Raw genomic sequence first — 15,414 nt, 5'->3', positions numbered from 1 at the left:
TCCCCCTCCCTCACCCCCCCTTCCTTCTCCTGCAACAACAGACCTATTCGGGGCTTTTCTGCGTGGTCATCAACCCTTACAAGAACTTGCCCATCTACACGGAGCAGATCGTGGAAATGTACCGGGGCAAGAAGCGCCACGAGATGCCACCCCACATCTATGCCATCTCTGAGGCTGCCTATCGGAGCATGCTGCAGGGTACGAGTTGGAAAGCGAAGGGGCCACACAGGGGTGCCATACATTTCAGGCACTATGATGCCGCTTTAAACTGTCATGGCTTCCCCCCCCAAAGAATTCTGGGAGCTGTAGTTTGTTAAGGGTGCTGAGAGTTGTTAGGAGACCCTTATTCTCCTAATTCTTTGGGGGAAGCCATGAGTGTTTAAAGAGGCATCTCATGGCGCCATAGAAGTTCAGTGTGAATGTGGCCCAAGACTAGGGCAGGGAGGGACCTTGCAGCAGCTTGCTGTGGGAGGTGGGGAGGGGTGGAGAGGTTCCAGCCATTCCCCGTTCCAAGCTGAATTGGAGGAGGGAAGAAGTGTGTGGCTTTGGGGTGAGTGCGCAGTGTGGTATGTGTCGGAGAGGTCCTAAAAATCCTGTGGTCGGTGAGCTTTGGGTGGGTGGGTGGGTGAGTGGGTGGTTGCATGTCTGCCTCTGGTGCCCTCTGGCGGAGGAGACAGCTCCTGCCTCATGTCTCTGAACGGTCTCTCTTCTTCCTTTCCCCCCTCCAGACCGAGAGGATCAGTCGATCTTGTGCACGTGAGTGGTTTACCTGCTGGGGAGGGGCTTTCAGCAGCAGGTATGTGGGTGAGCCAAAGGTCATTACACACCCATTGCTTCACGTGCCTGTTTGCCTGCGGCTGTGGAAGTCTTTGTGGGCCAAAAGGGCACCGAGCACCAAAACACACCAGTATCTGACACAAGGCATGCTAGTTTAAGCAAGAGGATCACTGCAGGCCTGTCAGCTGTCCACAATGTGGGCTGTTGTGCTCACACAACCTTACAAATACCCATCTTGAACCCCTGGCTTCGTTTGCCCAGCTTCCTCCTGTTCTGTCAAATGCCAGGCTGGGTGGGAAGCACTTCTCTAGCAATGTTCTTCCTTCCTTCTCTCCTCGTGACAAAAATGACTGATCTGGGGCCTAAACCACGAGGCTTGTCTCCCTATTAAGAGGAAAGTGAATAATGACACTTTACCATTTAGATATTGCTTTAGAGACGCCTTGGCACTGGGGACTACAACTCCCACCAGCCCCAAGCCAGCACAACCCCCTAATCCCCTCTCTGAGCTACAGTTCCCAGAATTGCCTGAGAAGAGGGATGGCTTGCTTGTCAACACCGCTTTTAAAATCGTGGCTCTCTGCGGGGAACAGGGGACCTCCAAACGACTCTCAGGACTTTAAGCAAAATCCCCAGGATTCTTTGGGAGAAGCCATGACCGTTTGTAGTGGTCCCATGCCGCTTTAAATGTTCAGTGGAACCTCTCTGTCAATATGCTGCGCCAGCTGAACTGATGTGCGATGCAGACCCAGGAAGCAGGAAGAGAGGATGCTGCGTTTATTTACCTCTTTAGGAGACCACTTAGATGAAGCTGGGGAGGGAGAGGGGGGTGAGCGCCACCCAGGATCGAGCGCCCTCTTTTTCTCACCCCCGGTGTCTGGTCTCCTTGGCAGGGGCGAGTCAGGTGCTGGGAAGACGGAAAACACGAAGAAAGTGATCCAGTATTTGGCCCACGTGGCTTCATCGCACAAAGCCCGGAAGGACCACAATGTGCCGGTGAGTGACCTCTGGCCGATGTGTGGTGTTTTAGCTTTTACTCTGCTCTGCCCCCCCCCCCGTTTGAAAATGCCCCCTCCCCGGTAAGTGGACTGGCCAGATCTCTCCGCCAACCCTCGAGTGGAGTTGACAGGCTCTTCCTCTCCCCGCCCCCCGCCCCCCCCCCCCGCGGGCAGCCAAGTAAAAGATGTCTGTGTGTGGCCCAACAGCCTCCTAGCATCCAAGGCTCAGCTTTGAGCCAAGGCCAGCCCGGAAACTTTCCCCAAATGCTGGTGCTCAGACTCCGGAATGCGTGAAGTAGCGGGAAAGTGGAAGCACCCTTCCCCTGAGTGCCTTCCCCTGCCACACCCAGTCTGTGCCCGCTTGGAATGTCTGTGGCATCTGGGCAGAGGCATCCGGGCAGAAGGCAGCACCAAAACGGCCTGCCCGTCCCTCTTGTGTTGTTGTCGAAGGAAACGAGTCACTGCCTGTACCTGTCGCAGTCATTCCTTTCAACCTGCGTTGCCACGACTGCTCACTCTGTCCTTCCCACCTGCCCTGTGTGCCTCTCGCTCACCGTGTCCTCCCCCCCCCCCCGGTCTGCCTCCCTCCATCCCTCCCAGTCACTGCCGTTCTGTCTCGACGCCCTCGCAGATCTGCAGGTGCAGGGCTTGTCCTCCCAAGCGCTCCTGCGTCTTGGCGGAAGTAGCACAAGACGAGGCAGTTGGTGCCCGCCCTGTTCTGTAAGTGGCTGAATGCGGGCTTACTGGAGTCAGGATCCCTTCCCTTTCTCTCTCTTGTCCGCAAATATAATAGAGATTTCTCCTCCTCCTCCTCCTCCTCCCGCTTTGGAAGTCCTGGGCACATGACAAACTGGAGACGAAACCAGGCCCGTAGCCAAACATTTTGTGGTGAGGAGGTCTAGGTGGGGGCAAGGAACCACTGCAGAACTGCTAGAACATAAGTACAGGCCACCTGATATGTCAGAGTCAATTGTTCCCTGCGGTAATAAAATAAAAATGAATTAACATTTAGGAATAAGGGTTTGGTGCTCATGCATTAGTTATCCCAACACTCACTGGCCAGAATGTTGGAAGTGGGGAAGAAGTTTACTCCTAAGTTAAGCAGTTGGGCAGAATAGAACCTGCAGGCCTCCCCCCTATATAGCCACAAATAAAAGCGTGAAGAAAGTTGACAAAAGAGAAGCTTTCCCCTCCTCTCATAATATTATGACTCAGGGGTCACCCAGTGCAGTGAAGTTGACAGGAGAGCAGATTCAGGACAGGCAAAAGGGAAGCACTTCTTCACATAGTAAAATATTGAGGCCTGATAAAAACGTTCTTGCTTAGACAAGCCTATCCAGGTGCTTAGAAAGTTGCAGGTAATCTCAATCTCTTTTGGTATTTCAACTTTTGTATGTTTTAAAGTATGGTTGTGAACTGTTCTTGGGTTTTCTAGTTTTATCTTTTTGCAAACCGCTTTGAGGCTTTTTTTTAAAAGCATTCAAGCAGTGTATACATTTTATGAAATAAGTAAATAAATAACGAGTGTTTCAATGTGGAGGGTTCCCTGCCATAGGGACCCGGTGATTAGGCCAGCTTACGTGGAGGGAGATCTGCCCTAAACCAGTCCGTTTTGGGGTCCTAATTCGGCCCCTCGGCCGGTTTTATCCTGCACCTGTGGCAGTTTATTTATTGGGGTCAAAGCCTTGAAAAAGCTCAACTACTTTGGTCGGCCCTCGCGCATGTTCATCAAATCTTGCCCTCTTTGAAAAAAGTTTGGGCACCCCTGCCCTAACCGATGTCCGCTGGCCATGACAGCTAAATGGAGCTTTCCACATTGAGAGGCTGCCGTCCTCTGTGGGGGCAGCAGCAGCAGAGGGCCATATGGATCAGGTCCTTCTTGGTTTTTGTTTTTATTCTTCACAATTAAATGAGTTTTACCTAGAAGCGTCTGATTGGCCAGTGAAAGGAAGCAGGAAGTTTGACTAGATGGACCTTTGGGCTTGCCCTTCACTCTGAGATCCTTTTAAGGAGGAAATAGCAAAGACTAAATTTGGACTGGTTTGCAGGACTTGGGGGCAGGAGGGGGAAACTTAGAGGGCTCCCATTTTCTGTCGCTGCTAAATGATATTTAATAGCAGCGGTAGTGATTAATATTATCGCAGAAGCCATTCTATTATCTACAATGCCATCAGCGTACAGGGCATCCTACAGAGTCACAGTAACCAGAGCAAATGCTCCCTGCCCTCTATCTCGACACGGGGGCATTTTCTCAGGCGTCTTCTTATCTTTCTTGGAAGCTTACTGAAAAACCGAGAAAAAAGTGGCACTGTCTGTGCAGAGGGACATTGGCAAACCTGGCTTCCCTGGCCCCAGCATCTGGATCTGGCCCTGGAACCCAGAGCTTGCAAAAGTGTGTGTTCAGCTCTGGGCCTTCCCTGTTGAACAGCCTTCCTCTTGTGCTTCTGTTCACTTCTTGCAGTCTGGATCACATGGGGAGGCGGCGCTGGGCAGGGGGGGAGGGAGCTGGTCTTACCTTACTAGATGGGCATTTGGGCCTTCTCGGACCCTGGTTTTGCAATGGGGGCAGCGTGTGTGCGTGTTTGGGAGGAGGGGTGTTCTTGTGGGCCGTTGAGGGGAGCCTGCATTAACCTCCCCTCTATTGTCTTGCTGCCCCAGCCGGAGTACCCGAACGAAGCCAAACAACAGGCAAGAGAGCGCAATGCATGCCGCTGAAATGCCAACTCCTTGCCCCACCCGCCAACCCCCACCACGGCTCCCTCCTCACTTGCCTGCCCTCCAACGCTGATCTCTGGTCACTTACTGGCTGCCGCTCCTGACAATGCCGACTCCTTGGGCTGCGATTCTGGCTTCGAACGCTTTTCCCGTTGGTTTTTTAAACCTTTGTGTTCTGTGTTGAAAGCGATTCACTGGACTTTCTTCCCTCATCAGAGCCAGGGCGCTGGGCTCTCTTGAGAAAGGAACAGGATTCAAGGGGTGCTGGGAAAGGGAAGAGGGGCGCCTGGGTGCCCTCCCTGCCCCCCACTGACCCTTGCATTGGTTCCCGGCTCATGTTACTGCATCGTCACTGTTGGGTCTTTACTTTTTTTTTCGTTGTCTGACTTAATCCTTTGGTTGTTGTTCATTTTTGTTTTGTCTTTTGTTTTGTTCTCCCCACCCTACCTCGTCTTGCTCCCTGCTCTCTCCCTCCCCACCCCCATTTCATGTTTCGTGATGTCATCCCCACCCATAGACCTCCAACCCTGCTTCCTACGTGAGTAGTTTTCCAGTTGTGCTTTTGGGGGGGGGAGTCGGGGGGGTATTGCTCCCTGGTGCACATGCTTGTGAGGTTCACCCCCTCACACACCCCCTGTGGTCAGAAAAATGGAAGATGGAGGTCGCTTGGGAGTGATTCCCTTCCAAGAGGGCAGCCAGCTTTCCTCCTGCCAGGATCTAAATTTCTCAGAGCACTGCATCTGCCCACCCCCAAAAAAAAACACATTTCTAGGGCTAGAGCCTTGAGAGCTCTTTCTACACGGCTTCATCTTTTGCTGCTCTGGGTCTGGGCAACCCCCCCACCCCACCCCACCCCCCACCTGACCTCTTTCTCTTTCTTTCCAGGGTGAACTGGAACGTCAGCTGCTACAAGCCAACCCTATCCTGGAGGCCTTTGGCAACGCAAAAACAGTAAAAAACGACAACTCCTCACGATTCGTAAGTCGGTCTTTCCCCCCTAGTTGGTGCTTGCATGTAGAAGGTCCCATATTCAATCCTCGGCGTCTCCAGGCAGAGGAGTACGTAGGGGCTGGTGAAACCGGCCCCCGCCGGGGAGCAAAAATCACCTATCGGACTATGGAGTGTATGATGTGTGTGGCGACATGCCGCCTCTGTCATGGAGAACTCAGACATGGGAGAAGCTCCCCTTCCTTCTTGCAGCATGGCACAAAGGTGTGAGGATTTTTCTGTCCTTCCACCTTGCCTCAGCCTCACTACGGATGCTTCCAAGCACTAGAGTTGCGTAAAATGTGGCAATTTCTAATGTGGCTGCTGTGGCAAAGTGAGTTTTTTTCGGGGTGGGGTTGCCTATACAGGTCCCTGTCTCAATGTGCCTCTGTCTCCAGGCAGGGCTGGGAGGGACCCTTGCCAGGCGAGCTGCTGCCAGTCAGTGCTGAGCTAGGTTGACCAAGGCAGCTTCCTGCATTTCTATTGTTACAGCATGACACCATGGGGTCTACTGGTCTGCCTTGCCTCTATCCAGCAGCTGGTGCGGGGGTCCCCTTCCCTGCAAATCCCCAAGCGTGTGGTTTGCAGGCGATTGGCACTGTGATTTCAGAGCTCCAGTCAGTGTGTTGAAGTGCCTGTATCAAATCAAAATAACTGGCCACAGAAAATCCTGGAGTGCTGGCTGAGTAGAGTCTGAAGGTGGGAACATTTGACCTCTTTAGAGCATCTTGCCTGTGTTTTAGCTGATTCCTTGAAAGGAGTAAGTTGCCCTTTTGTCTGCTTAAATGGTGGCAATGTTAAGGCCCAGCCACCTTCTGGGGGAGAACTGAAGGGCAAGAAGCAGCACAAGGTAGCATTCATTATGTAGCCTATTGGAAAAATAAAAAGGAACCAAAATCCCGTCCAGCTCAGCATCCTGATCTTGAAAGAGCTGCTCTCCCTCCCCAGCAGCTGATATTCAGAGGCTCCACCACTACTGCCATCCAGCAACCCCCTGTTTACCTTTCCTGTACTGGTGTTCCCTGCGTACCCATCTACCCATCGTGCAGGATGCAAACCCTTTCAAGAACTGAGTTGTAGAGTTGGAAGGGACCACGAGGGTCATCAGTGTCCAACATGGGGCTGAAGGCCATGCCCCTGAGATTCAGAGTCTCATGCTCTGCCGACTGAGCCATCGTGCGTCTTCCCTGAGCCATCTTAAAATGCACCTTAACCCACTCTTCAGAAAGGGCAGGTTGCGTACACAACTGTGTTTTTCACATCCCCACCTGCTTTGTTGAACTATGCCAACAAAGCCTCTCCTCCTCAGGAAGAAAAACCAGTTTCTTCCCGTCCTTGCCGAAGATCGGAAATTGGAAATTGGAAATTGGAAATGAGTTTATTACGGTCATAGACCAGAGAAACATGGAACAACAATAGTTTACAAAGGGAGTAATGGTGTCAATTTAAAAAAGAAAAAAAAAAAAAAAAAAAAAATTGTAAAATTATACATAAAAAGCAACACATATGCACACACACACACACACACACATATATGCACATTTATGCACTGCAATATATGTATAGGCTTAAAAGATAAGGGGGCTTGTCCAGGGGTCAAGTCTTTTACTTTTTTACAGCTAATGCCCTCCGCTTGATCGCAGCCGCAGAAAATTTGGCCACTTTCAGTGTTACTTCTGGGTTTTTATCTCCTAGTAGGATTTTCAGCCGCTGAAGTTCAGATCGACCTGGAAATTTCTGAACGATGGGGGAGATAAACAGTGACCTAATATCCCCGTAAAGGTCGCAGTGTAGCAACACATGTAAAGCCGTTTCCACCTCTTTCAGACCACATGGGCAAACTCGTTCAGCATAGGGTTTGCCCTCGTATCTGCCCTTTAGTAAGGCAGATGGCAGTACATCAAATCTGGTAAGGGTAAACGCCCGCCTGTATTTTGCGATTTGTAGATCCAGCAAATATGGTGTTAGATTAAACCCTTTTCCATAATCTTGGATGGCTGGATATTTATCTATCTTGCTCATATGATCCTGAAGCTCTGCATCTCCTATTCGCTGGCTCACCATCCTTTTAGCCTTTTCAAAACCTGAGGCTATAAGTTCTTGTGAGGAAAGCCCCAGGCCCTTCAATTTTTCATAAAGCGACACTCTCCATTTAGACTGGAACGGGTCTAATAGAGTCAATGGAGCCACTCCCACTGGGAAAAATATAAGTTTTAGCCAGAGGTGAATCTTCAAGATCCATATCCTGGCATTTATAGAGAGTTGACCTACCTCCAGCCTAATGGCTGCGTTGGAAACACAGGTAGGTAGCCCTAGTAGGGAGCGGTAAAATTTAGTTTGTACAGATTCCAGGGACTTAAGTTTTTGACAATTGAATATCTGGGTGCCATACATCAGTTGTGGAAGTATTTTTGCGACAAAGACCTGGGAGGCAGCAGGAACATATTGACCTCCTTTTCTGTAGAAGAATCTTATGATAGCTCTAGAAGATCTTTGCGCATTTGCAATGGAATTCTTAATCTGATGGCACCAAGATCCCTTCTCATCAAAGATTATTCCAAGGTATCTAAAAGATGTTACTTGCTCAATAGGTTGGTTATTAATTTTCCATTTATGTCGGAGTTTTCTCTTGGAGAACACCATAATTTTTGATTTAGTGTAATTTATTATTAGGTCTTCGGCTTCGCAATACTCTGTAAGAGCTCGTAAAAGTTTTCTTAGGCCCACACAAGAGAAGGAAATAAGTGCCGCATCACCTGCGTACAAAAGGACTGGAATTGGTATATTATTTAGGTTTGGGGGGTGAGTACTTGCTTCCTCCATCTTTCCGACTAAGGAGTTTATATAGAAATTAAATAGAATAGGGGCAAGAACACAGCCTTGCTTGACACCATGGAAACTTTGGATTTCCTTTGATAGGTTCCCATAACGGTCGCATCTAACACGGATCCGAGTATTTTCATGTAATCTACGGATGAGAAGCAAAAGACGTCTGTCGATGTTTGTGGCATTTAATTTTTCCCAAAGTCTGTGCCGGGGTATCAAATCGAAAGCTGATTTGAAGTCTATAAAGGCTACATAGAGGGAGCCTCCTTTCTTTGAGGTGTATTTCTCCACTAGATGTTGCAATACCAGTCCTTGGTCTAGAGTTGATCTATGTGCCCTGAAACCAGCCTGGGCTTCCTTAAGGATGTGCTCCCGTTCCAGCCAGTCCGCAAACTTTCCACGTAAGTGAGTTGCATAGAGTTTGCTGATGATGCTTAAGAGACTGATTGGTCTGTAATTGGCTGGATCAAGTTTACAGCCTTTCTTGAATATGGGAACGATGATTGCCAATCCCCAGTCCTCTGGTATTATTGCTGTTTGATCTATGCTGGTGAATAGGCTGGCAAGGACTGGGGCCCACCAGTCAACATTGGCTTTAAGAAGCTCAGGAGAGATATTATCTGCTCCCGGGGCTTTTCTGTGTTTGAGTGCCTGAATAAGCCTCCTGACCTCCGCAACCGACACCGGAGGCCACTCGTCACCTGCCTCACACTGTGTTAGTGGCTGTGTCAAAGGCAGAGCTGAATATGAAGATTGGAAAAATGCCTCCCATGTCCCTGCAGGTATAGTATACTCCACTTCTGAGGAGGTAGATCGCACTCCATTTGCTACCATTCTCCAGAAGGTGGCTGAGTCTCTCTCTCTGGATGCATCTATTAGGCATTTCCATTCTCTTTTCTGTGCCAGGAGTTTTTTGTTTTTGATCAGGATTTTATAATTTCGTTTATCTTCAAACCAGACCGTGGGGAGTTGGGGTAGGTTGGCAGATCTATAATTCTTGTATTTTTTCAGTAAGTTTAGCTTCATGTCCTGACATTCTTGATCAAACCAGGGTTTGGAGTTTTTATATACTGAGGATTGCCTACTTGACCTGTTCCTTTTTTCCTTCAGGGAATCTTGAAGGAGTGAAATTAACTCCTGAAATAAATTTATTTTTAATTCATGGCTTGAGGAAGTTATAAGGTTATCTCTCTTAATGAGGAATTCCTTTGAACACAGCCTACTTGAAATTTCCTTATGCAGTTCATCTGTCCATCTGATACGAGAATATCTGAGCTCCAAAGCTGTAGGGCTCGAGTGTTCGATTTTCTCAGCGCAGGATAAATCCTTTCCCGCAACTACGAGTGCACTTAATGGCAGATGGTCACTGTCTAAGCGCTCCTCCACTTTGCATTCCAAAACTTTGTTTTGAAGATCATACGACACGATTATATAATCAATTGTGGAGGCGCCATTTTTAGATATAAATGTAAATTCTCCGACCTTCTCCCCCTCAGTACGGCCATTCAGTATAACCAAGTCCAACTTGTTGACCAAGTGTAATAGGCATAAGCCGGCATAATTGCAGCCTTTATCCTTTGAGGTTCTAGCTGGTATTGAGTAGGCTTCCTCTATAATGGGGGCTGTTTCATGGAAATGGGCATACAAGGCCTCATCAGATTGTCCAGTTCTGGCATTTAGGTCGCCTGCCACCACTACAGAGGCATCAGGAAATTGATTTGATAGTTTGTCAAGATACTGTTCTAACTGAGCCCAGGTATTTCTTATCAATCTTTTCTCTCTTTGTGGGGGTAGATATACGTTAATCAGCAGCAAGCTGTGGGTTCTCCACTGTACTTGCACAGCTGTGGCCAGATGGGCTAGTGGGTCTAGTTTTTTAAATATGGCCCTTAGCCTTGTTGAGATTAAAGTAACTAACCCACCTTTAACTCGCCCCCCTCTAGTACTTAAGAGACCTGGGAGGGAGAACGCAGAAAAGCCATTTAACTCCACTTCACTTGTGCTCCAGGTCTCCTGGAGAAACACAATGTCATGTCTCTGAATATATTTAGCAAAGGATTGGTCAGAAGTCCTCTTTTGCCAACCTGCAATATTCCAAGTTAGCAGGGCAAGGTTGCACGTTGTCTTGCCAAAAGTTGATCTTAGTCAATTTGCCTTTAAAAGGTTTTTAGGGCCTATCTTTTTATTTATTGCCGAAGATCCGCTTTCAAATCCCCTTTGTTGTTGTTGGGAAATGTCACTTTGCGGTCCCTCCTTAAGAAGCTGAAATAAAGTGTTCTATCTTCCTTCTTGTTGAAAGGAGAGGAGTCGGCTTCGCATCACTCAGTGATGCTAAGTTTCTTCCAGTTGGTGCAGAGGCGAGTTTCCACTCCTTCCTGCTGAAGAACGATTGATTAGCTCTGACCTCATCTGCAGTTGACTGGGAGAGGGAAGTCTACTCTTCTTAGCCTCTGCTGGCAGCCTTCACCATCCTGGTGCCCCCCAGAGGTTTTGGACTAGAACTCCCATCAGCCCCAGCCAGCAAGGGAATTCTAGTCCAATAGCACCAAGTGGCCCAAGGCTACTCTATAGTTTGTCAGAATGTTTGAAAGGGCAGGGGGAGGAGGAAGAAACTAATAATTTCAGAGCGTTCTTATTTTAAAATCATGGTGCATTGAGTGACGTACAACATTAGTCATACTCAGACTGATAGAAGTCAATGGACTTACATTAACTTACTTCCATATATTTCAGTGGGTCTGCTCTGAGCATCACTTAGCTGAATATCACTCTTCTATCACTATTATGTTTAAGGTTAGAGAAAGCATTCTACTCTGGGTGTGATGTGCACACATCCCCTGATTTGCATGGGGGTTGCATTCCTGGCCCCTGCGCATGTTGGCAAACACATGTAAACCCACCCCTTTTCTGGGTTGTGGCGGTGATGTGGGCACGCACACGATTGCACGTGCATTGAACAAGCATAAAATGGTTGTTGCCTATATATTGTGTTTGCCCGGGACCTGGGTATGTAAATGAAACAATTGTCCTTTACAAAGCCGCCAAGCCCTTCTGATCTCTGTCTCATTTCTCTTTCCCCTCCCGCTGTAGGGTAAATTTATACGGATTAATTTTGATGTAGCTGGCTACATTGTTGGAGCAAACATAGAAACATGTATCCTTGCTTGTGGAGTTCCATGGATTTGGTTCAAAAACTAAGACTCCCCTGAGTTCTGTAGGGGAGAGAGCAAAGCCTGAATTAAAATAAATATGGGATCCTGGATGCGGGGATCCCTGACAGGTTAAAGGCACCTGTGAATCCTAGACCCAGGGATTCCTGATGGTGTTCTTCAGCTTTGGGTCCCCAAATGTCGTTGCACTACAACTCCCATCTGACTAATCTGGCTGGGGATGATGGGCTTTGTAGTCAAACGACATAGGGGGGAGCCAAGGTTGAAGAGGTAAGCTAGGGAGTCTCATAGCAGGGACTTCTGCTTCTTGGGGGAGTGAGGCAAGGTGGCTTTGTGGAGGGGGGTGGGATACGTGTTTCCAGATGCAATTGTCCTTCCTCCTTAACCCTGAGCCGCCCAGACCTGCTGGAGAAATCGCGAGCCATTCGCCAAGCCAAGGACGAGCGGACTTTCCACATCTTCTACCAGCTCCTGGTGGGCGCCGGGGAGCACGTGAAAGGTAAACGGCTGCTGTGCCAGAGCAACATGAAAAAGGGGGTCCAGTCCTCCTCCTCCTCCCACGCTTTTGGACCTCGACTTCCTAAACCAGCAAGCAATAAACCCGAGGGAGAAAGAGAAGGGCAACGCTTTAGCCTTCTTGCCTCTGCATAAATCTGGAAGTGGAACTGGCGGGGAAGGCAAGGATGAGAGCAGTAGAAAAGCAAAGGTGGTCATTGATGACAGAGCAGCGCGTCTTACAGCACAAGGAGCTCCTGGGTGTGGGGATTGGCTGGCGGAAGTGTGGCACCCTTGCCTCAGAGATGCTTCTTTTTCTTCAATGGCGCTACAGGGGAGCTGCTGTTGGAGCCCTTCAATCAGTATCGCTTTGTCTCCAACGGATACCTGCCCATCCCAGGACAGCAGGACAAGGAGATCTTCCACGAGACCATGGAGTCAATGCGAATCATGGGCTTCTCGCACGAGGAGATACATTGTGAGTCGTGTGTGTGTGTGTGTGTGTAGGGGGTCAAGAGAACAGCTGTGATCTGTCTAGCTCAGCCTTGGCCAGCTTGGTTGCCCTCCAGAGGTTATGGACTCCAACTCCCATCAGCCCCCAGCCAGCACACCCAGTGGCTGATGGGAATTGTAGTCCAGAACTTCTGGAGGGCCCCAGGCTGGCCAAGGCTGAGATAGCTGATCACTATTTGCTGACTGCGTCACACCACATTCCTCTGCGGATGTTCCCAGGCAGGGTGTGATGGCGACACCCGTGACCTCCTTAAGTCGCCTTCAGCATCCGGTGGGCAGAAACCTGCTGCTTTTGAACATGAAACCTGTCATTCTGGCCCATGTGGCTGGTAGTCTCCCCAGTCGCCATCTCCTCCCATGTATGTCACCTAATCAGAAATTAGTTTAGGTGCTTAAAAAAAAAAAAAAAAAAAAGATGACAAAGTGACTTAAGAACCCGCACTAGGAATCAGGAAGTCTTTGCTTTAGACTGAGACTCTGCTGTGAACTTGCAATTCTAAACTCAGCCCTCCCATACCATGCAGAGATGTAGAAAATAAACAGTGCAGGGTTGTCGCATTATCTTGTTGCATTTGGAGGACTTTGGATGCTCTCAAGGTGTTGCATGTGCTTCCCTAGCGGCTGCTGCCACGTCCCATTGGCAGTGAGCTTCACAGGTCCTTGCATTTTCCTTCAACCTGCTCCCTTAGCCTCCTTTGGTGGATGACCTTGGGTGTTTGCATCTGCTCAGAGGGGTGGAGGCGGAAGCATTCTCACACTAAAGGCCTTTCTTGCCCCCCCACCCCCCCCCAGGTATGCTGCGGATGGTCTCAGCCGTGCTGCAGTTTGGGAACATTGTCTTCCGTAAGGAGAGGAACACAGACCAGGCCTCCATGCCTGACAACACAGGTAGTAGCGGGGGCTTACCAGCTCTGATAGACAGCCAGCTGGATTTGCGGGGACGGGCTCTAGCAGGAGAATGCCTATTTTGCAGTCATAGCTCAGTCTGCCTTCCAGAATATATAAAGCAGTGATGGCTAACCCATGGCCTTTCGGGACCTGAGACCCCCCAAGCAAATTTTTCTGCCCCACACAAGACCCCACTCAATTTGATGGCAGCAGAAAAGGTGGGGGAGAATTAAGGTAGACACAGCACTAGGGTGGGTAGAGAGGGTTAACCCTTTCTGCCCTGGCCTGCGTCCTGATGGAGATGGAGTTTGCCTCCTGCACAGTCATTGGATTGAGCATGGGAGTGAGGAGGGGGCAGTAGCAGATCTGAGTGGATCAGCTGAGGAGTGTGTGTGCTCACACCCGTGTTATTGCAACTTCATGGGTATGTTTCACCTTCTTAAAGTAGCTTTCCATTGTATTTTAGTGATTGGTCGTCTGTTTGCCTGAATTTTTCACCCTGAGATTGCAGGGGCAGTTTACCCAAAAACCCCAAGCACAGTGCTGGGGAACCTGGTGCCCTCCTGATGCTGTTGGACATTTGCCATCTGCCCCAGAGGGTCTCGCGGTGAAGGGTGTTAGGAGCCCATCAACACCCGGAAGGGCCACACGTTTCCCCACCCATGACCTAAGTTAAAGAAAACATACACAAGCAACCATGAATAAATGGGGCGGGTGGGGATACCCATAAAACACTCTTAACAAAGTAAAATGCATGTGGACTAGAAACTTCTTAAAAAAATAAGGGTTGTGCAGAGAGAAGCTAAGATTATTCAGAATTGAAATTCTGCGCAATAGATCCTAACTATCCAGGAGTGCATTTAACTATCAGCTCAAGAGGTTAGGACGAATGAGTCTTGGGTGCTCTCAGGTCTTCTCCTGTGGCTGATAGGGTGCTGTGGCAGGGAGGTGGAAGGATGAGGTAGTTGCTGTCCTTCTTTGGACTGGGCAGCAGGACTCATCCTGTTAATTCCCAGCCGGCCACTCAGTTCCGCTTCTGCCATTTAGCTGGGCTAGCAGCAACCAGGTCATTGGGTGCGTAGGCAGAGGAGTTGGGCCAGCAAAGCCTTGGGCTGACCAGGTCGAGGGTGGCCAGTGTCGAGCCAGCAGGGGGCTGAACTAACAATGGGGTTGTTACCGGCTTGTTCTGTGCCCTCTGCAGCTGCCCAGAAGCTTTGCCACCTCCTGGGCATGAACGTCACCGAGTTCACCCGCGCCATCCTTACCCCGCGGATCAAAGTTGGCCGGGACTATGTGCAGAAGGCGCAGACAAAAGAGCAGGTTGGTGGCAACAGCTGGGGTTCTGGGGGCGCCAGGAGGTGGGACGGGGTTGCCTGAAACATCATTGTGGAGGTGGGCGGGAGGAGGTTTGAAGTGGTGAAATGAGCCAAGCCTGGAGACATACCTCCCTCTGCCCCCCTTTTCCAGGCTGACTTTGCGGTGGAAGCCTTGGCAAAAGCAACATACGAACGCCTCTTCCGTTGGCTGGTGCACCGGATCAACCGGGCCCTGGACCGCACCAAGCGCCAGGGCGCCTCCTTCATCGGTATTCTGGACATCGCGGGCTTTGAAATATTCCAGGTGAGGACCTGCAGCTGCTGAGCAGCCACCTTTGTTTTGGTCTGGCACTAGCTAGATTGCTGCCTCTTGCAGCAATCCGAAGGTACAGCGTTTATGCCAGGAATGAAGCCTTTTGATGGTAGTTTCATAACTCGGGTGTGTGGGGAGGGGCACATCCGGTTTGTGCGTAGGACAGGTATAGACATGCTTGGGCCAAAAGCACCTCTAATGGTTTGGTTCCCAGCTGATTGTCTGGGCTTGCATAGCTCGCACATGTGGTATTTGATTCCCTGCGTGAGCGAAAAGTCACCTGACAGTGAGGTTAGGTGATCTACAGGTGAGTGTTTGGTGATATACAGGAGACCATTTGTAGTCTCATGTAGTAGCAGAATTCACACATACATATACACACACACACACACACACACACACACACACACACAAAA

At 49.6% G+C, this 15,414-nt stretch overlaps 1 protein-coding gene across 2 annotated transcripts in view; it reads left to right on the top strand.

Annotated features, from left to right (window-relative positions):
• Positions 1-15,414, top strand: part of LOC307201733 (uncharacterized protein) — a 65,720-nt gene that overhangs the window by 15,216 nt on the left and 35,090 nt on the right. The window contains exons 3-14 of one of the 2 annotated variants that reach the window (XM_079951074.1): positions 42-198; positions 729-756; positions 1,671-1,773; positions 4,434-4,463; positions 5,008-5,028; positions 5,376-5,468; positions 11,394-11,457; positions 11,874-11,972; positions 12,303-12,446; positions 13,274-13,369; positions 14,571-14,689; positions 14,837-14,989. In XM_079951074.1, coding sequence (XP_079807200.1) covers positions 42-198; positions 729-756; positions 1,671-1,773; positions 4,434-4,463; positions 5,008-5,028; positions 5,376-5,468; positions 11,394-11,457; positions 11,874-11,972; positions 12,303-12,446; positions 13,274-13,369; positions 14,571-14,689; positions 14,837-14,989 — 1,107 coding nt within the window. The remainder of the gene's footprint in view (positions 1-41; positions 199-728; positions 757-1,670; positions 1,774-4,433; positions 4,464-5,007; positions 5,029-5,375; positions 5,469-11,393; positions 11,458-11,873; positions 11,973-12,302; positions 12,447-13,273; positions 13,370-14,570; positions 14,690-14,836; positions 14,990-15,414) is intronic. The other variant, XM_079951075.1, reaches the window with a different exon arrangement.

Source organism: Podarcis cretensis (genome assembly GCF_951804945.1).
Source record: "Podarcis cretensis genome assembly, chromosome: 13".
NCBI lineage: Eukaryota > Metazoa > Chordata > Lepidosauria > Squamata > Lacertidae > Podarcis > Podarcis cretensis.
The sequence above is the reverse complement of the archived record's forward strand: the minus strand, read 5'-3'. Positions and strand labels throughout refer to the sequence as shown.